Here is a 22,745-nt window from a genome sequence, read left to right on the forward strand (position 1 = left end):
AAGATTAGAGCAATACCTAAGATAGTATGCTTAAAAATGTCAGATAAATAAAGTGACCTCAAAGAGACAGAAAAAGATAAGAGCTGATCACAGTCAGTAGGATCAAACAGCAAATACTTGCATGAGATAACACACCCATCCATTAACTTTCCACTTTCCTCATCCAAGTTCTTCTTGTCACGTGAAACAGGGCTCTTCTCTTCTGCTCTCTAATCACATGATGATGAAAACCCATGCACCCGTCCGCCTTTACCGTATTTCTCTCACCTTGCATCACCCATTTAGATCAAGAAGACTGAAAAAAAGTAGTTCCGTTTGTTTTCTTTCAAAACAAAACCATACAGTACACAAACTCTGTATAGTCGAATCTGTGTGGGAGAAAGTGACATCAAAACATTCAGAACACATCATAGCACTTCACTGAGCATTATATTATTTTTGTTTTATGCTTATGCTTGCTTTTTGAAAATTACTTTTTATTGATGCATTTTATTTTGAAGTTGTCGTTTTTTGGGGGGCGTTTCAACTTTACTTTTTTCCGGTCTCAGTTCCAGCACTGTCCAGTGCACGCTAGAAGGTTCTCCAAAGGAGGAGAAAGATGCAGCGGTCTACAATGGGTGCCTGGTGGTGCCTTTTTCTTTGTGAGTACAATGTATCATTTTAAATAATAGCACTCGTAAAACCCGTAGCATGCGCAGCAAAGAACAAAACGTTACTGTTGGTGTTGAAGTTAATTTGCTTACTCAGATGTTACTCATCAGATGTTTTACTCATGAATGAAAGTTTGCGTCATCCCCCGGTGAGAAACACAAGTTACAGTTGCAGCACTCAGCCTGACTCCGCTTATTTTGTAAGCTCCGCTCTCCGTGTTTTAGAAATGTATCACATAGTTGCATTGTTTTAGCGCCGTTTAGATGTATTTTTACACATGTTGACTGAGTGTGGTACCTGCCGTTTATGTGGCCAATTGATGATTTTTTGAAATATGGATTTCATTTTTGTCGAGGAAAATCTTACGGTCTTTATGAATCGCTTGGATTTTTTTTATTCGAGTTGATGTTGTCATTCTCGGTCAAAGTTGTTAAGGTGAAAAATGTGTCGCTCATGTGCGTTATGTGTTGTTTGAAAACACATGTTGAAGGGAGTGACGTAAATGAAGGGGGCGGTGATTTCGAGGACTGATGTATGCAAAGTAGGCGGTACATTAATTGTACATTTAGCTGACAGCTTTAGTTACTTTTCAAGTAAAGATTTAACATAAACGTGATCAATTTAAAGTGATTAGAATTGTTTTAAATTAAACCTTATAACAGTGTGTTAAGTAGTTAAAATGACCCGTGTCTTCACAAAATTAAAATACTGCTTCCATAAGTGCATTAATAGGCTACAATAACAAAAAATATTTATAACAATCTGAGTGGGTCCATTCTGCATAACAAGTTTTACTTTTGATACTTAAAGTAAATCTTTATGCTGTTTTTTTGTACTTGAGTAAGGTATTAGTACTTTTACTTAAGTAAGGGATCTGAATACTTTTCCACCACTGCTGGAGGCAAAGAACAAAGATGTGTTTTTTATTACTGAAGTCCATAGATGCTAAGATATTAATGACCAAATCTTGCTTATGGTGATTAATTTGCCTTTTTTGTCCCCAGGTGCCCTTCTACACTTTTGCAGTGCAAGTGACATCACAAGTGACATCGAATGCATTGTGACTGTGAATGGTGACAAGACCTACAACTATAACATCACAAAACCTTTTGTCTCCGATCCTTCTGACTGCGATTTATCATGGAAAGATGAAACTGTAAGTCAAAGCTACAATGTGTAGCTCAGTGATTTCTGATGTGACACTTTTTGTTGTTCCTCATATTTCTCAGGATTTTTCACAGCAAGAAAAGCACAGTTGGAACTAATAACATTATTATTATTATTATTATTATTATGACTTATACATTTATGGTTCCATTCTATTTAAATGTGCCAGTAAGCAGAAGCCATTATTTATTTTTTATATTATGCATATGGTTTGACTGTCTTTTTTGTTTCTGTGTTGACTCTAGCATGCTGTGCTGGCAAATCTAAACGACAAAAACCGTGACCTGGTCGTGGGATACAGCATAAACAACCTCGTCACCTCAAAATGCCATGGCGTCATTTTCTACTCACGTCACTGCGAATCAGAGGTATTACACTTCTACCATGTGGAAAAATGTATTATCATTTATTATTACTGCACACTGAGCGATTACTGAAACAAGCTGTTTTAATGAAAATATATAAGCCATGTAAAAAAAAATACAGCAAAGAACCAGATGTATAAATATGCACTGTTTTTGTCCCAATAATATTATGTGGTTAAGAGGCTGAAGAGTTGGGTTTAGTGGCACTTTTAAGATAGGATTAATTGAAAATGTGATTTTCCTGCCATAATATTCTCACTATGTTGCCCCTTTGTTTCTTCTCCACAGAAGGTAGCTTTCACTGCAAAGTGTTGGAGTGAGTATCATTTCCTGTTTGACCTAATTCAGTTAAATTCCCAGGGAGGGCGATTTCCAGAGGCACATAACGTAGCATTTATAAAAAAATAAAAAAATAAAAAAAAGCAACGATAAGATGCTTTTAGTAGAATAAAAGTAGATGGATTCAGTCAATAAAAACAACGCAAGTCACATTGTGGGAGAGAGGGGCATAAATTAACTCTAATAAAATATGATTTATGATGTAACTATCTCCATTTTCAGTGTAAACATTATGGTCTATAATTTACCCTGTGTCAGATTGTTTAATCAAGATGTATTTTGACAGTAATTTTGAGTGTTCCAATAATTATTTTTGAAATTACTTGAATTACTTTTTTTTAATCTATTTTTTTTTTTTTTTTTTTTTACAGTTAACTGCACTGAAACCTCCCTTGGGCCTGAGAAACATGAAGGTGAGGAATAACTAAAAATCACAAATGATGTTAAATCTTATGTATCAGATTCGGGTTACATAGTAGAAAAAATATGAGCAGTCATCTAAAGAGATACGAATCAGATATAAGCAATGATTTCAGTGAGCAGAAACGTCAGCAGTGTATCAGTGTCCCCTGCAAAAAGGGTGTGAAGTCACTGTTGCAACACCACAGACTTCCACAGGAAGTTTTTGTCATGTAACCTTTTGTAGACATTGGTCACTCTTTTTTTATTTTATTTGCCTATACATTTAAGCATAAATCTGTATATATAAATGTATTCATCAGCACCTGCACATATTGATCAATTGATTAGTCAAATAAAAAAAAATATTTAAAAAAATATTATACTATTAACCTATTAAAGAGATTACTTTCTTCACAGTGTGCTATTAAAATAAACAGACAACCTTTGTGTTGCTCAAGAGTTACTTCATATGTCAATGTTTCTCTGTTATTTTACTTGACAGTTGAATGGTGGCAAACTTCTAGCAGCTATTTATACTAAATCACCTTTTCCTGTTAGGAAAGTTATAAATTACCTTTTAAGCTATAAAGATGCACATTTCATATCAGTTTTGCATCAAATTGTATATTAAATTGTATGCAGAATGTTGCATCCTTCTCTGCACAGTGTAATATTTTTAGAGTTAGTGCAGTTTGCAGTAGTGAAGTGGTGGGGCACAATGTGATATTTTTTCATTTATTTTTCAAAATCCCTGGCTGTGCCCCTGCAGATTCGTGTAGTAGGGCGACATGTTGGTTCGATTTTTCATTCAAATTTTATATTATTTTTATATGATTTATTGCAGAAAGCCAAAAGAAAGTGTCTGTTTTCTGCTATTATTATGTTATTTAAATGAAACTTTGGAAATTTTTAAGTCAAATAAGATGTTGTCTTGGTGGATTAATTGTTAAACTATTTTCTGTTGACAGCAGATTCCAACAGCAAGCACGTGGTCCCTGTTACTGTTACTCTCATTCTTATCCTGGCGGCGCTGGCGCTGGTGGGGGTGATCATTGGTGTCTTCAACAGAGATAAGATTCTCAGGTTGTTGTTGTTTTTAAAAAATCACATCACTATATAACATGGCATACATTGCCCACATCCATCAACTTTTAAATAATTCTGTATTTTCATTTGTAGGTCACGCTACTGGAGCCAGATCAGAGGCATTTGGACTCCTGTGAAACAGGCCGATGATTCACAGGTGGCGTGGAATGTGGAGGCGGGGATCAAGTAGAAAGACGCTCTTCTTGAACCCTTTCTATGCGACTAGAGTAGTATAGTTTCTTAAAACGTCGTTCATGCTTTTAATCGTGTTTCCCTACATTATTTTTAACTGCAGTGTGCTCTCAGTACTGTATTTCTGCTGCACCACTGTTTACATACTGCCAGTGTGGTCAGGACCAAACCACCTTTTCCCTGTTTGAAACAATAGTCCAGATTCAATTATTTAAAATTGTTATGCATTAATGTCAGTTAAAATTGTGTTACTGTCAAGGAATGGGTAAGCAGCTGAAACAACTATTAACCAGTATAGCCGTTAACATGACACCGCTGCAAGAGAAAGTTATAGGGAAACACTTTTATTATATATTTATTGCATATATTATATGAACCTGTACACTTTATACAAATGATCCTTAAATGTAATCAGTTCAGGACAATCGTGTACATTAATGTGATTTGGGAAGCTATATATAGTGGACTCTAGCAAAGACTTTTTCTTTTTCTTGGCACTTTTAGCTTCCTTTTCAACATTATTTTAACAGTGTCGCCGTATGACGTATTGGATTGGTGCACAGATAAATAGTTGTTGAGGCTGTGGAAGCACACAGATAGACAGACAGACAGCGAGTGCACTTTTAAGGACCAAAGCTTGTAGCAAAGCAGTAATGTCCCCTGCCCCCCATATTGGTGTTAACGTGAACCAAAGCTGTGGAAGCTATAGGCGCGTAATGCAGTACCAATGTGTGCCCTTTCAGTGTCCTGTAGCATTACAGCTGCCCCTATCATAATGTTATATAGTATTATTATACATGATTGTATTATTATTATTATACACACTAAATATAAGCCTAAATATTAAATACCTAATAAATATGCCAAAATGTATTTGGAATATTTATATTTTATATGCTAAATATATATGTATTGTTCAATACACTAAAGGGTAAAGTGTGCAATGGAATCCCAGCCAATGCAATTGAATTGTGGACCAAATATAGTGAATATATAGAGTGAGTTTGTTATGTCCAGCCATTGTATGTCTTTTATTGTTAAATAATATACCATGAGTGCCTCTGTTGAATCTGTCTGCTTTCTGTTTTCTGTATTTTCAAATCATGTATTACCTCTAACTCTTTCTGCATTAAAAAGGGACCAAATGACTGAACCGTAACAAAGCCCTGAAATATTGGTCGAAATGGCTTACGTATGTAAATGAGAAAACAGAATAACTCCTAACCTCCTACCTATGGATTACTGTGACCCTACTTCGTAGTGTGTTTTTCTTTTTCTTTTCTTTTTTCTGAGACAAAGAGTTTGATTTCCCTCGGTGACCTGTATGTTCTGATTTATGTATGTTCTGATTTATGAGATTCATATGTCTTGATTGTTTGTGTAAGACACTGGAAAAATGTGAAAAATTAAAAATAAAGTTAAAAAAAAAAAAAAAAGGGACCAAATGAAAACAAGAGTTGTTTCCATTTTTGTTGTGGTCAAATGTGAGATTTGAGTTTCCACAGGAGCAGGGTGTGTCCTAATGTGGGGTGACAGAGTCTCAGCCAGTGAACGGAGGTAAACTCCTATGGTGTAAGATAACATAACCAAGTGAAATGACTGATGTGTTTATGCTGAAAGGTGCCAGCAGCTGGCGCACAGGGGAGGATAATTACGTGCCCCATCACACGAGAAGCCCCTGGCTGCTAAACGACTGAAGTACCACTGCTTTTGACTCCACCCACCTCAACGTCCGATGAGCTCCGCACCGAACTGCAGGCTGCAGCCGGGGTTACTTGGCCGGGGTTACTTGCGGTTACTTGTCTCAACCGAGCAGGGCGCAGAAACATGAGTTCCGACAAGCGGCGCGTTTTTCTCTTGATATGCATATGTGAGTACAATGTATCCTTTTGAATAATAGCACTCGTAAAACCCGTAGCATGTGCAGCAAAGACAAAACTGTTGTTCGAGGTGAATTTGCTTACTGAGATGCTTTTACTCATGCATGAAAGTTTACATCACCCTGTGATTCACAGGGTAGTTGCATCATTCAGCCACGACTAGTACTCTGCTTATTTTATGACAGTGAACTGCATTAAATGTTGTTTTAGAATGAAATGTATCATATAGTTGCACTGTTTTAGCACCGTTTAGATATTTTTACACATGTTAACTGAGTGTGTTACCTACTGCCTTTGTGGACAATTGATGTTTTCTTTTTATTATTATTTCATTTTTGTCGAGGGAAGACCTACGCTCTTCAATAACCTTTTTTTTTATTCGAGTTGATGTTGTCACTGTCGGTCAAAGTTGTTAAGGTGAGAATGTGTCGGTCACGTGTTGTTTGAAAACACACATGTTAAAGAGAGGGGCGTGACGTATGCCGGTTCCTTCTGGATTGTCCTTGCTGCGAAAGGAAAGGGGGAATGATTTCCGGGTGTGACTTATGAAAAGTAGACGAGACATGACTCCTGTCCCCTTCTTTTCTGTAATGCCCATAGACTGTATGAAGGTAATGCCTAGCGGTCGGTGGTGGAATGTAACTAAGTACATTTTCTCAAATACTGTACTTAAGTACAATTTTTAGGTGCTTATACTTTACTTGAGTATTTCCATTTTATGTAACTTTATACTTCTACTCCACTACATTTTAGAGACAAATACTGCAATATTTAATCCACCTGATTTAGCTGACGGCTTTAGTTACTCTTCAGGTCAAGATTTTTTTTAAAGTAAATTTAACCACAAAACTGTAGGTTAAGTAGTTAAAATGAGCCCTACCTTGAGAACAGCAAAATACTACTTACATAAATGCACCAATAAAATAATCTAATAATACATTTGGAATACATATGACAATCTTGTTTCCATGTGGTACCTAAACCAGTGGTGTAAATAAGTACATCTACTCAAGTACTGTACAATTTTGAGGTATGTGTACTTTGAGTATTTCCACATATGTAACTTTATACTGCACTACATTTTTAAACAAGTATTTTACTTTTTACTCCACTACATTTAGCCGACAGCTCACTTCTCAGATCAAGATTTACCATAAATAAACATGATACATTTAAAGTGATTTGACGTTTTTTTTATACGTACATTAAGAATTTAAAATACTGCTTACATAAATGCATCAATACATATCTGGTATTAGTGAATACTTCTTCCACCACTACTGGAAGCAGAGAACAACGAAGTGTGTTTTTTATTCTTAAGCATCCTGTGTGTGTGTGTGTGTGTGTGTGTGTTTCAGAGCAATTAAAAAGTCGTGTTTCAGTTTAAATTTAAAGAAATACAGAGATCTGGGGCATCACAACTATTAAGGAAATAATTACGTTTAGGCCTACTTCTTCCTTCCAAAACCTCAGAGTACACTATTTGCATGTTAGCATTGGCAATATTATATTTAATTGGGGAAATACAGACAGTTTTTTAAATAATTATATTATTGAAGTCTATAGATGCTAAAAACATTTAATAAACAAATGTTGCTTATGGTGATTCATTTGTCGTTTTTGTCTCCAGGTCCCCTTCTACTCACTTGCTGTGCAAGTGACATCAAATGCACCAAGAGTCAGAACGGTGACAAGACGGTATGCAGCATCGCAGAGGAAAGTCGTGTCTCAAATTCTTCCGTCTGCGTGTTCTCGTGGATATACGCAGATGATGGAAATGTAAGTTAAAGCTCTAATATTACAATACAACTTTTTCTAGCTCCACATATTGCTCAAGATATTTCACAGCAAGTAAAGCACAGTTGGAACTAATAACATTATTATTATTATTATTATTATTGTTATTACTATTATTATTATTATTATTATGAGTAATACATTTATGGCTCAATTCTACCTAAATGTGCCAGTAAGAAAGAGCCATTATTTATTTTGTATATTGTGCTATGACATGTTTAATAGTCTGCAGTGAAAAGGCAGATAAACTGCTCAAACATGACTAAATACAGTCAGATCCATAAATATTTGGACATTGACACAATTTTCAGCATTTTGTCTCTGTACACCATCACAATGGATTTGAAATGAAACAATCAAGATGTGCTTTAAGTGTCTTCCCGAGGATGTACAAGATACTTTTTTCGGTTTACATTGCTATGTGGTAAAAAAAAAAATACTGTGTGTATGATGTGGGGAGAAAAAATAAACATAAGTAAAAGTAAAAATAAAATTATATATATATATATATATATATATATATATATATATATATATATATATATATATATATATATTACGGAGCCCCCCAGGGGACACGGGGGAAAAAAAAAGATGGGTGAAAAAAAAAAAAAATGATGGGTGAAAAAAAAAAAAGGACGGACTTTTGCGAGATCCCGAGTTACTTTTGCGAGATCCCGAGATAGTTTTGCGAGATCCCGAGATACTTTTGCGAGATCCCGAGATACTTTTGCGAGATCCCGAGATACTGACGAAAGAAGAGGAGCAATGGAGGAGCGATATTCGCCTATTTTCCGGCCTTCTAACTGGAATAGCGTCACGAAAACCGCACCAATTTCCCCCAGGATGGTTTTATTTTGTACAGAAAACTAAGACTGACATTTCACAGGCTTGATCAACTCCCCAAAATCAGCGAGTCTGGCGAAAGATTAAAGTAACCGGGCCGAATATACGTCCTAGTGCCCAACGGCAGCCAGAGTGCTTAGGGACCGTCGCAAAAGTGCAACGTCTTTCTTTTCTATTTTTAATAACTCACTGGAAATTCATCTAATAAACACCAAACGACTTCTGATGTGTTCATGAACTCACTGTGGACTTCCCACACCCTTTATTTTCAATACACACCTTTTCAATTCCTTTTATTCAGTGTGTACAATATTTAAGCCTTTTATTTTGTAATAGCTCACTTGATTTTATAGATATCAACACTAAACAACTTCTGATGTGTTCATGAACTCATTGTGGATTTCCCACAACCCTTTATTTTCAATAAACCCCCTTTTTTAAAGGCACAAGTAATATGTGTGTATAGTTCTTTCATATATAAGGCCTTTCTTATTTGATAGCTGTTTGAATCAGTCACAACCCTTTAGTTTCAAGCAAAACCTTTACAAGTTGTTTAGATATAAGGAGCAATAAGCGTGTATATTCTATTCATACTTAAGGCTTTTATTTTTTAATAACTCACTTGTTTTTCTACATATCGACTTCAAAACACTTCTGATGTGTTCATGAACTCACTATGAAGCTTCCACAGCTTCTTGCTTTCCTTTAAAACCCTTACAAGATTCTTAGACATCATTCATTTCTTTACATTTCTCATTTTTTATTTTGACTTCACTGTTCTTTTTCTTCAAAATTGCTGCTGTTAATTCAGGTCAAGCATGCAAATTGTCATTCAAGCATGACACATACAACCTTTCAGGTAGTTTAGCATTAATTGCAAGCTGTTAAAGCAAAGTGAATAAACAAAAATATGATTACTACAGCCACAAGTATGCATCTGTACTTGACCATCAGCTCGTGATGCTTTCCAAAACAGAAAATCGAGAACAACTATAGCAAGCAATAGTGAGGAGTTAAAATACTAAGAGCAGTCTTTGTCTTTTGTTGAACATAGTCATATATAAATTGGGCTGCACAGTAATTAAATACGTAAATTACATTTTTATTCATTGTCTTACAGATGTCTTATGATTGGTGACACACTGGAAGGAATGGTATCTAAAATTGTCTAAAAAGTGTTTGTTTTACGACAATAAAGGATGTGGGGAATCCACAATGAATTCATGAACACATCAGAAGTGGTTTGGTGTTGATAGGCTATCTATAAAAACAAGAGAGCTATTACAAAATAAAAGGCTTAAATATTGTACACACTGAATAAAAGGAATTGAAAAGGTGTGTATTGAAAATAAAGGGTGTGGGAAGTCCACAGTGAGTTCATGAACACATCAGAAGTCGGTTGGTGTTTATTAGATGAATTTCCAGTGAGTTAATAAAAATAGAAAAGAAAGACGTTGCACTTTTGCGACGGTCCTTAAGCACTCTGGCTGCCGTTGGGCACTAGGACGTATATTCGGCCCGGTTACTTTAATCTTTCGCCAGACTCGCTGATTTTGGGGAGTTGATCAAGCCTGTGAAATGTCAGTCTTAGTTTTCTGTACAAAATAAAACCATCCTGGGGGAAATTGGTGCGGTTTTCGTGACGCTATTCCAGTTAGAAGGCCGGAAAATAGGCGAATATCGCTCCTCCATTGCTCCTCTTCTTTCGTCAGTATCTCGGGATCTCGCAAAAGTATCTCGGGATCTCGCAAAAGTATCTCGGGATCTCGCAAAAGTATCTCGGGATCTCGCAAAAGTAACTCGGGATCTCGCAAAAGTAACTCGGGATCTCGCAAAAGTCCGTCCTTTTTTTTTTTTCACCCATCATTTTTTTTTTTTTTCACCCATCTTTTTTTTCCCCCTGTCCCCTGGGGGGCTCCGTAATATATATATATATATATATATATATATATATTGATTGTACATTTTTCAATAAAAAAAAGATGACAAAAAAAGATGTGCTTTAAGTGTAGACTTCCAGCTTTAATTTAAGGGTATTACATCCAAATTAGGTGAACGGTGAAGGAGTTGCAGCACATTTTATATGTGCCCTCCATCTTTTAAAGGGACCTGACTGTGTGACTTACATTTTTCAGTTTTTGTCATGTGGCTTGTGTGATGGATTTTTTTTTGTTTCTGTGTTGACCCTTTCAGATTGTGCTTGCAAACGAGAAGCAGAAAAACCCAGAGCTGGTTGAAAGCTACAGCATCAACGACCTCGTCACCTCCAAACTACTGAACATCGTTGCCTTCTCACGTCACTGCCCATCAGAGGTATTACACTTTTACCATGTGAAAAAATATTACTTAGCGATTACACCAGTACACTATAATGTAATGTAATACAACTCTGCTTAATACTACAATTACAAATATTTTATTTTTGTTGACTGTCAGAAAGGTAATAATTCTACTTTATATTTATTATTGAGGTCACAGTTGCTGGTGGTGGTGCATTATATCGGCAGGTGTTTCTAATTTTCTGGGACTACCATGTATATAATTTGGATGGCCAAAATATTAGAAATACCTCCAAATATAATGCAAATTGCAAACTACAACCTCTATAATGAAGATATGAATTAGTTAAATTAATATCTTTCTGACTGTGCCAATAAAAATGGAAAATGATTCTTATTATTGTAAAGGCAGAATGTATGGATGGAGATGTTGTATTGGGTCACATTAGGTTACACAAGTAGACCTAATAAAGTGGCCAGTCAGTGTATAATCCATGCAAAATAAAAAAATACAGTCAAGAACTAGATTTTTTGTCCCAGTAATATCCTGTGGTTAGGAAACTGGAAAATGTAATTTAATGGCCATGTAGTTAAACTATGGTAACTTTAACATCAGAGGTGCCAAAAACATAGAGCTTCAGGAAAGATTAATTTGAGAATGCCATCTTCCTGAAATAATAATCTTACTATGTCTCCCCTTTGTTTCTTCTCCACAGACACCAGTTGAGGGTAAGTGTCATTTCCTGTCTGACTTATTTCTGTTCAGTTCCCTGGGGGGCAGTTTCCTGAGGCACGTAGAGTAGAACAAGTAACACAGGATAAGCTACTTTTAGTAGAATCAGTTTTATTATATACATAGGTGCATGATTTGATGAACATAAATAGATTGCATCAGTCCAAAAAAGTGCAGGTCACAGTGTGGGGGATAGGGACATAAATTAACTCTGAATGTGTCGGATTGCCTCACCCAGATGTATTATTGACAGTCATTTTGAGTTTTTTCCAGAACTGATTTTGAAATGAGCCAATGCAAAATGTCCCTTTTTTCAGTCAACTGCACTGAAACCTCCCTTGGGCCTGAGAAACATGAAGGTAAGGAACAACTTATAAATTACAAATGATGTTAAATCTTATGAATCAGATTTGGGTATCAGCAATATATCATGTGTTATACTTTCTATTTGATGGGCACAGCAACAAAAAGGTTGTGAAGTCACTGTTACACCACGGATTAAAGCATTTCCCATTCATAACTAAAAAACAGGAAGTTGATGTTATGTAACCTTTGTACTCACCAGTTACAGTAGAACATGTTGGGACATGTTGTTTTTGAATGTATTCATTAGCAACTGCATGTTTACAAAATGTCCCATTTGCCTCCCATATATTGATCAAGTTAAAGTTAAGTTATATAAGAACATCAGTCAAATTTGCAAAATATTAAAAAATATATAATACTATTAACCTGTATTAACCAGTGTGCTAATAAAATTAACAGGGTCTTCAGACAACCTTTGTGTTGCTCAAGAGTTACTTCATATGTCAATGTTTCTCTGTTATTTTACTTGACAGTTGAATGGTGGCAAACTTCTAGCAGCTATTTATACTAAATCACTTTTTCCTGCCCCTGTCTGGTGCCAGGACTGACAGACCCAACAGACCCGCCTTCTGCTAACCTTACTGGATCAGCTGAGGGAAAAGGTGAGCAGCATCATGTATATATGTCCAATTAATTACTTTATAATAACAAATACTTTTTTATTCTAATAAAAAATGACAAAATAATTTTCAATGATAAAATCTCAAGCACTAATTATTTTTCCACACAACTATGTTAAGTTATTAATTACCTTTCAAGCTATAAAGATGCACATTTCATATCAGTTTTGCATCAAATTGTATATCGTCACCCTGTTAAAATAATCGCCTAACTCATTTTTTTCAAGTTTTGCAGGAAACACAGACTCCCCCAAAAGTGTAACATATGACATTTATTGATCATTTCACTCAAAAAGGATGTAACAAAGGATGGCTATTGGCATAGTAATAACACTGTGTGTAAATTATGTAACTTAAGAGAAATAAATGACTTAGGCAATTTTTTTGAACATGTCTTTTGACTTAAGCAAGATATGGTAACACTTTATTTTGAAGGTGTCTACATAAGAGCCACACAATCCTGTCAGAAACATGACATGACAAGTATCATGAGCATTAATGTTACTTCAAAGTGTCATTAATGTTCATGAAACATCCCATGTCATGTTTATGACATGCTCATGTCACTCTTATGTAGACACCTTAGAGTAAAGTGTTACCAATATTAGTGTCAACAATAAAACACTGATAAACTAAACTGATAACTAAACAATCTCCCTCTAGCTCTTCTTTGCTGGGTTCTTATCTGATGCCTATGAATGTGGCAAATTGTCAAAGAAGTGATGATCTTAAAGGGGTAAAATCACATGATCTGATCAACTGAGGATGGAGGCGATTTTACCATAGGTGGCCGGCGTCATGAGGAGATGATTTAGACAGAAAAAAACATTTTGACAAAAAATTACTTAGGCGATTATTTTAACAGTGTGATGATATTCAATTGTATGCAGAATGTTGCATCCTTCTCTTCACAGTGTAATATTTTTAGAGTTATTGCAGTTTGCAGTAGTGAAGTGGTGGGGCCCAATGTGATATTATTTCATTTATTTTTCAAAGTCCCTGGCTGTGCCCCTGCAGATTCGTGTAATAGGGCGACATGTTGGTTCGATTTTTCATTCAAATTTTATATGAATTGCAGGAAGCCTAAAGAAAATGTCTGTTTTCTGCAATCATTATGTTATTTAAATGAAACTTCGGCAATTTTTAAGTCAAATAATATGTTGACTTGGTGGATTAATTGTTAAACTATTTTCTGTTGACAGCAGATTCCAACAGCAAGCACGTGGTCCCTGTTACTGTTACTGTCATTCTTATCCTGGTGGCGCTGGTGGTGGGGGTGATCATTGGTGTCTTCAACAGAGATAAGATTCTCAGGTTGTTGTTGTTTTTAAAAAAATCGCATCACTATATAACATGGCATACATTGCCCACATCCATCAACTTTTAAATAATTCTGTATTTTCATTTGTAGGTCACGCTGCTGGAGCCAGATCAGAGGCATTTGGACTCCTGTGAAACAGGCCGATGATTCACAGGTGGCGTGGAATGTGGAGGCGGGGATCAAGTAGAAAGACGCTCTTCTTGAACCCTTTCTACGCGACTAGAGTAGTTTGCTAAAAACAATATCCTAAAGAACGCTTCGGTCTACTTCAGCATTATGAAATACTCTTTCTTAAAACGTCGTTCATGCTTTTAATTGTGTTTCCCTACATTATTTTTAACTGCAGTGTGCTCTTAGTACTGTATTTCTGCTGCACCACTGTTTAATTAGTTCAATTATTTAAAATTGTTATGCATTAATGTCACAGTTAAAATTGTGTTACTGTAAACTAAAGGATTGGGTTAGCAACTTAAACTATTAAAGCAGTTTACCAGCAAGAGAAAGTTATAGGGAAACACTTTTATTATATATTTATTGCATATATTATATGAACCTGTACACTTTTTACAAATGATCCTTGAATGTAATCAGTTCAGGACAATCGTGTACATTAATGTGATTTGGGAAGCTATATATAGTGGACTCTAACAAAGACTTTTTTTCTTTTTTTGGCACTTTTAGCTTCCTTTTCAACATTATTTTAACAGTGTCGCCGTATGACGTATTGGATTGGTGCACAGATAAATAGTTGTTGAGGCTGTGGAAGCACACAGATAGACAGACAGACAGCGAGTGCACTTTTAAGGACCAAAGCTTGTAGCAAAGCAGTAATGTCCCCTGCCCCCCATATTGGTGTTAACGTGAACCAAAGCTGTGGAAGCTATAGGCGCGTAATGCAGTACCAATGTGTGCCCTTTCAGTGTCCTGTAGCATTACAGCTGCCCCTATCATAATGTTATATAGTATTATTATACATGATTGTATTATTATTATACACACTAAATATAAGCCTAAATATTAAATACCTAATAAATATGCCAAAATGTATTTGGAATATTTATATTTTATATGCTAAATATATATATGTATTGTTCAATACACTAAAGGGTAAAGTGTGCAATGGAATCCCAGCCAATGCAATTGAATTGTGGACCAAATATAGTGAATATATAGAGTGAGTTTGTTATGTCCAGCCATTGTATGCCTTTTATTGTTAAATAATATACCATGAGTGCCTCTGTTGAATCTGTCTGCTTTTCTGTTTTCTGTATTTTCAAATCATGTATCACCTCTCACTCTTTCTGCATTAAAAAGGGACCAAATAAAAACAGGAGTTGTTTCTATTTTTGTTGTGGTCAAATGTGAGAGGTACAGGAGCAGGGTGTGTCCTAATGTGGGGTGACAGAGTCTCAGCCAGTGAACGGAGGTAAACTCCTGTAGCGTGAGATAACTTGTGACAGGAAGTGAAGTCACTGTCTGATGTGTTTATGCTGAAAGCTGCCAGCAGCAGAGGATAATTACTTGCCCCATCACACTTTCTTCACAAACGACTGCAACCTGAGGTGAACTCTCAGACTGGCCTTTCTTTCTCTTCCTGTGAAGGCATTTAAAGATTAAAAGCACAACAGAAGCTTCTAACCTGTTAAAACTCTATCTTTCATGTTAAGATAACTAACTGTAGTGAGTAGTGTGCATCTTATCTGGAGCTACTCAAGATAAAGTCTTATTGACGGAGTGTAAAAAAGTTAGACGTATTTGTCAATGAAGTTTAATAAAATAATCCACAATGCATGTGTTTCAGCTCAGCAAACAGCAACCTGGCCTTGGTTTAGCGTGGAACTTAAACATAGTAAGATATTACATGAAATACAACCAACACACTGCTCCAGTTTTGCTTCACTTGGAGTCATTACTTCATGTTTATATGGGAAGTCATGTGACAGCTTTCTAGACTTGTAATAGTGGGTGTGCAAATATTTATGTGGCGTGACCAGCTCAGCCAATAGAAAACCTGTTGTAAAATATGTGAAAGCAAGCCAGTATAACTACGTCAGCCCCAGCGTAAACATAACAGAAGGGAATCCCCTTAATCAGTGTTCAGTTATTGTATTTAAGAATCAGACTCACTATTATGGTCATTTTTTTTAAATGTCTTGATATTTAAATAGTTAAAATTTGCCCTGTCTTTACAAAATTAAAACACTGCTTTACATATATGGATCAATACAGATATCTAATATTATATTTGGAATATATAAAACAATCTGCATAACGAGTTATTTTACTTTTGATACTTAAAGTACATTTTGATGCTGATACTTTTGTACTTTTACTTAAAGAAGCAACAGATTTATTTTGACAAGCTAAGGGATGTTGTGTTTATGTATAAAGTGTCACTGACATAATTACATTTGCACATCTGCAACAGCACACTTGTTTCTCATTGGCTGAACAGCTCACACCACCTTCTCTGCTGTGACACCCACTTAGAATGACATTACAAGAAAAATGCTGCATGACTTCCTTTATAAACTAACCCCAGTGAATTGTAATTGGAGTGTTTTATGCAGCGGTGGACAAAGTACTCAGATCCTTTACTTAAGGAAAAGTAATAATACCATATTAGCCAAATTGCTTCACCACAAGTTAAAGCCCTGTATTCAAAACGTACTTAACAGCAGCTGCTGAGATTGCCCATATAACCGAAGGTTAAGTGCTCTGTGTTGTTATGACAGAGACACACCCAGGGGAGTAATGCCAGTGGGAATATCCCCTTGTAAATATCAATATTACAGTGTTCAGTAATTGTATTAAAGAACTGAACCCTTGCTATCACCTGAAAGCCTTTATGTGTCTATCGTGTCCCTCGTCTTATTTTTACTGGTGTGTCCCAACATATTAAAGCCTCTTTTACTAAATTCAAATACAACTCCAGCTCCCAAAAAAAATCTGGATTTCTGTGTAAATAAAAGCAGAATGCACCAAATTCAGAATTCAGAGTTCATATTTACGAGTTTATCTGTTTGAACATACTATAATATATTGTCTTTGTACTTTATTTGATTGACTTAGATCAATAAGGAGAAATCATTTCACACTGCTTTATTTATGTTTTTCACAGCTTTCCTTACTTCCCCAAAACAGAGTTGTAGTCACACAAATCTATGGAGGAAGTTCAGTCTGTGTGTAAAAGATGATTTTTAGTTTCACTGGTCTGCCAGGGTGGTGACAAAGCAGCATTTTTTTTCTTCCAGAAAGCAAACTGTAGATAAAATATACAAAATAATTTAACTGAACTTGCACATGCTGAGTCAAGATTGGCCTTTACTTCTCTTCCTGTGGAGGTATTTGAAGATAAAAAGCGTCTAACTTGTTAAAACTGTATCTGACATGTAAAGATAACTCTATAGTGAGTAGTGTGTTGATAAGGTGGTGATTCTATCTGGAGCTACACAAGACAACTAATAATCTTATGGAAATAATGTTAGATTGACTGAAAAAAAGTTAGACATATTAAAGTTTAATAAAATGTGTTTAAGCTCAGCAAACAGCAACTTGGCCTTTGTTCAGCGTGGAACCTAAACATAGTAATTTATTACATAAAACACACTGCTCCAGTTCTGCTTCACTTGGAGTCATGACCTCATGTTTATATGGACTTTTTTTTGTTGTTGCATGCAACCAAACACAGTAATTTGTTACATAAAACACTCCAATTACAATTCACTGGGGTCATGACCTCAAGTTTATATGGGAAGTCATGTGACAGCTTTCTATTGACATAAAAATCAGTGGATGTCTGTGTATAAACATAATGTACCATCACAAATCATCCAGCAGCGAGGAGGTGACGGAACATGAGGTGCAAACTCAGGCGCATGACGATGTGTGAAAACATTTATGTGGTGTGACCGGTTCAGCCAATAGGAAACAGGCTTGCTGTAACGTGTTATAGTATTTCAGCTGTGCAAATACAATGACATCATCCCAAGCGTAAACATAACGGTGTGAACCTGCCCTTCTTAAAATCATTTAAGAATCAGACTCACTTTTAATATATAATATTTTTTAATATCTTTGCAGACTGTGTGTCCACCTATATGACCCTTTTCTTTTTCGTTTTTTTTTTCTACTGAAGTGCCCTAACATGTTAAAGGAGAAGTTATCCTTGATTAAAATAATAACATAAACCTGACCTCTGTCCTATTAAAAACTCAGGGTAGTCAGGGAGGTGACAGTTTTTTTCCAGGAAGCATACTGTACATATGACCATATCTGGACTTTTCATATACCAACATAAGTTAACTGAACTTGAACATGCTGAGTCATACTTTATGAGAGAACTGGTTTTGTGAGGTCGCATTGCCCCTTCCCGAGTCTGTTGATCATGCTTGGCTGTTATTGTGTATGGCCCGGTATGAACCTGTTGTGTGTCTGTTGCCAAGACAACAATCTCATGATTTACCAAAATACAAACGGTTCACACCCCAGAAATCTCGTCTGAAGTTTCTCAGAAGTCATGTGAGGTAGAATTGTGAATGTGTGTGAGTGTGAGTGTCTGTGATTGTGTGTGACTGTGTGTGTGTATGTGTGTGTGTGTGTGTGTATGTGTGTGTGTGTGTGTGTGTGTGTATCTATGATTCTGTGTGTGTGTGTGTGTGTGTGTGCGCGTGTGTGTGTGTGTGTGTGTGTGTGTGTGTGTGTGTGTGTGCGTGTGTGTGTGTGTGTGTGTGTGTGTGTGTGTGTGTGTGTAATACTGATACGGAGAGTGCAGGAATGCTGCAAGCATGACTCACAGGAAACACGGCCTCTTGCAATAGTGGAATCCCCCCATTGTGAAAACGAGAAAAACCTCCCCCAAAGCTTTTGATTGGATAAATGCACATGTCACCTGATCTTATCTTTAGGCCCATCTTCACAAGTTTAAAAGAGGCTTAATCTTTTACATTACTTCAACAAGACTGGACTCTCAAACACTATAATCTCCTACTGTCTCCTAATAAATCTAACACCACCAAATGTGTCATTATCTCACTCATGTCAGTCTCGCTGTCAGTGTTACTGTAGGTGTGATGTGGTTTGACCACAGATGCTGATCTCTCACCTAGAAGCCTGCACGATAAAAAGCAGTGTTACACCATTCTGCTTCTGAAATTGTTTAATTTCATCGTGGTTTGGTTGTTGCAATGGTCATTAGTGTTCATTCATTCACCACCGTGCAGCCTCTCATCAGTGTCTACAGAGCCATATCTATTTAATAATTTATTTTTCTGTTTATTTGACAGGGACAATGCACAATACATATATTGCACCAGAAATAGCTATAAACTATTGCTGCCTCTGCAGTGCCGGAGCAGGAAGCAACAGTAGCAGTTACTTCTGAGTATTAAATTAATACAAATAATCAATTATTTACAACACTATTGTTGGTATTAATGTGCACCACACTGTGAGTCGACTTATGTTGTTTACTGAAGCATGACTCCAGTGTTTGAACTAGATGCTGTGTTCCAGGTCGGTGATCCTTGACAAAAAGGTGGATTAGGAATTTAGAAACAACTGCATGATGTTTGAACATTTGAAATACCGGTTTTGTCGAGACTTGCAGTAATGTCGCCAGTGTTACCTTGAATAAACATAACGTTTACGGATACTTACATGAGGCAAACATGTTAACCTGAATTTTAATTTAATTTTACTTTAGCTAGAAGTTGTTTATTTTGGAACACCCTTGATTAAACTTTATTATGAGCTGAGTGATATGTAATTAGGTTAGTATTCTTACCTTAGATATTTTTTGCTTATTAATAACTTCTACTCAGGTATGATTAAAACAAACTTATTACATTAGGAAAATCTGCGGGTTGTTTCTCAGTGTAGATGTGTCAGGGCGTATCGGTTAACGTGTAAAATGATAATCCCCCACAGCGCTATTAAACAGTATGCATTTACCTTTATGATGTGACACTGACAGACTGTCTGGGATTATTATCTGGAATATCAATTAAGACAGTAAGGCCATTTTTTATTTACTTATTTCAGTACATTTGTCAATAAATTTAACTTCCAGTCTTGGTAACTTGACTTCAGACGACTGACATTATGATCACATTATCTGTCTTCAAAGGTCTACAAAATAAATTAACTAGAATAATGTTTTATATTTTTGAGGTTTGGATCCCTTCTTCCATTTTATCCTTTACATGTCACACTAGTGTTTTCAACATTATTTAGACACTCTTCATAGCTTTTTGTTATATGTATTGTTTTACCTGAAGCATTTATTAATACTCTCATTTATTTTCCTCCCATAGCCAGTGTGAATCATTGGTGACAGCTCTGTGTCTGATCTGATCTGCGAGCTGCTAGACATCAGTGTCTGCTGGTGGACTGTGGTGGAAAGACCTTCTCCCCTTCTTTGAGGAAGAGCTGCCCAGATGTCTTCGCCTTCCACTGTGACGGCAGCAGCAGCTGCATGGGGGAGGTCAGAGGTCAAGCTGCTCACCATCATGGAGAACTTTTATAGACTTAAATATTGTCCACCTTGTTGTTTTTTATGGATTTCAATAAATGATATTTACATTTGAGCTAACGTTGTCTTTATTGCTGTGTGAAAATGCTAGATTTAAAATATCTGATATAATACAACACAGATAAAACATTAAGCATTTATGTTCAACTCTTATTCCAGGATATATATGTCTAATTTTAAAAATGTGAGAATACAATCAGGAAGCTGATAAATGTGTGCTTTTAATAATATGACTTAATGCAAAAACGTAAAAACACTACCGCAGCAAAAGATTTAAGTCAAACTACACATACATAAAAACGTCAATATGTAACCTCAGATATTGATAAGTTGTTGATGTGTTTGAGTCCAGTTGTGTCTTCTCATGTGGAGCATCAGAGGTCCACCTTGTCTGCATCACCTCAGAGCAAAACTTTACACAGACAAATAGAGATGTAAGTAAAATATGTGTTACAACGGACAGGCTTTATTTTCATTTCAGTTTTAATATACTGCTTATTGTTTAGGATAACGAAACACATCCAACAGTATTAACTTCTCTCAATATAGGCTGTTAGTAAACGTTATCATCATCCACTGTCAATGTTGCTTTAGTTTGTTTGTTTGATTGCTGGAAACTGTTTATCACAGAAGTAACTACAGTCTCATCTTTCTAAATGCCATAATTTAGTAAGTGCAACTTCTTTTGCTCTATAGTGATAGGTTTCCTAATGTAACTGGGCCATTGCTGGAGTCTGATAACTCACAAGTGGAGCATCTATGTGATGTTAAAGAGGTTTGCAGTCTATGTTCTCCTTCATGTGTAGAAGAAACCACTTTGGATTCCACGTATGAGACGACATTACAGCTAATAATTAGGTTTGATGTTTAAAGGTGAAATCAGTCCAAAGTGGAATATTTTAAAGTTTGTTGAAGAGGTGAAGCTAAATTGCGGTGTTGGCTTCAAATGGAAAGAAGTTGAAATAGTTGTAATAATGGGAACGGGTTAAATTAGTATGGATGTGACTGAAAAGTTTCCCTTTAATGTTTAAATGCGTTGAATATATTTGAGTATATTTATGTGGACCAAATTTCTACATCAGTTTAAGATGATGCATTCAGAATAGTAGAAATGTAAATATATCTTTGGAATTCGATGTCAAATATTTAATAGAAGGAATAGTTTGTGTTGTTGAGTTTGGGTTGGTCTTATCCGCATGCACCAGCTTATCTTTATTTGCATTTTCTTTTGTACAGGTAAAATATCTGATGTGTATACCTGGATACAGATAATGTAAAGATAATCAGCTACCAGTTCAGGTATCAGCTCTGTGGTCAGGCGTTAAGAGCTTTCATGCAGTCATGTTTGTTTACTGAGCGATTTTTTTTTACAATTTGCAGTGTGCATGCTGTCCTAGGTAAAATGAAATATTTTGTGGTGGCTTCCAGTATGCAGACCTTCAGGATTAACAAAGCACCATCTTCTCTGCCAGAGCAGACTGCTAAACCCACCAAACTGAGCCAAGATGAGAACATCTTGATATCCAAGCGTCAGCAGTCAAAGACAGTCTCTGTCACCTCTAGGGGGAGCTGTATGACCATATTAACACAATATAGATCTTTTGGACATGGTTTAATGGTTATAGGGGAAACAGCTTTTATCCTTGAAAGAGGTCCCTTATTTTGACTGTCTGTCTTTCTATGTCATCAGTGTCTGTGATAATATTGTTTTCACTACTCGCATAGATTGTTGTCTGCGGCATGAGAGGACAAGTGTGCTTGTAAAGAGATATTATGTTTTCAGGCTGGTTCTTTGACATGGAGGTCGGAGCAGCTGTATGTTCGTTTGGTCATCAGACTCATGAATGAGCAGATAAATGTTTGATCCTAGGCTCTACCAGACGACAGCACCACTCTAAGACTGCCTATAATATACCTTTTTTATTCCAGCTTTAATGTGAGTAAAAATGGATGATATGTTTTCCTGAAAATGACATGACTGTTGCTGACCCTGCTGACCCATGTGGCTGACCAGACACCAGGAGCTGATGGCAAACAGTGGCAGCATCCCTCTGATTTCACACACAGGTCTGGATTTAAAATAGCCCTGAGGCAGACCTGTTCCAGCCAATTAAAAAATCTCTATCTGTGCTTAATTATAGGAACCGAAGACGGCTTGTAGACCAAATC

At 36.1% G+C, this 22,745-nt stretch overlaps 1 protein-coding gene and 1 long non-coding RNA gene across 4 annotated transcripts; both read left to right on the forward strand.

The window, feature by feature from the left end:
- Window positions 1-562: 562 nt before the first annotated feature.
- LOC131988815 (uncharacterized) lies at window positions 563-14,716 on the forward strand. Of its 2 annotated transcripts, none has more exons than XM_059354078.1 (8): window positions 563-641; window positions 7,713-7,861; window positions 10,919-11,038; window positions 11,721-11,733; window positions 12,055-12,096; window positions 12,646-12,705; window positions 13,926-14,037; window positions 14,135-14,716. In XM_059354078.1, the coding sequence occupies exons 1-8, from the start codon at window positions 599-601 to the stop codon at window positions 14,229-14,231; spliced, it is 636 nt and encodes a 211-aa protein (XP_059210061.1). In that variant the 5' UTR covers window positions 563-598; the 3' UTR covers window positions 14,232-14,716. The 2 variants fall into 2 exon arrangements, with proteins under 2 accessions (XP_059210061.1, XP_059210063.1); XM_059354080.1 differs by having other exon boundaries at window positions 13,929-14,037.
- Window positions 1,676-5,629, forward strand: LOC131988816 (uncharacterized). 2 transcript variants are annotated; one of them, XR_009395896.1, is made up of 6 exons: window positions 1,676-1,807; window positions 2,064-2,186; window positions 2,472-2,499; window positions 2,894-2,935; window positions 3,893-4,007; window positions 4,104-5,629. It is a non-coding gene; the product is annotated as an uncharacterized LOC131988816 (long non-coding RNA). The 2 variants fall into 2 exon arrangements; XR_009395895.1 differs by having other exon boundaries at window positions 3,893-5,629.
- Window positions 14,717-22,745: the final 8,029 nt, after the last annotated feature.

The sequence above is a fragment of the Centropristis striata genome, chromosome 16 (genome assembly GCF_030273125.1).
Source record: "Centropristis striata isolate RG_2023a ecotype Rhode Island chromosome 16, C.striata_1.0, whole genome shotgun sequence".
In the NCBI taxonomy this organism is placed as follows: domain Eukaryota; kingdom Metazoa; phylum Chordata; class Actinopteri; order Perciformes; family Serranidae; genus Centropristis; species Centropristis striata.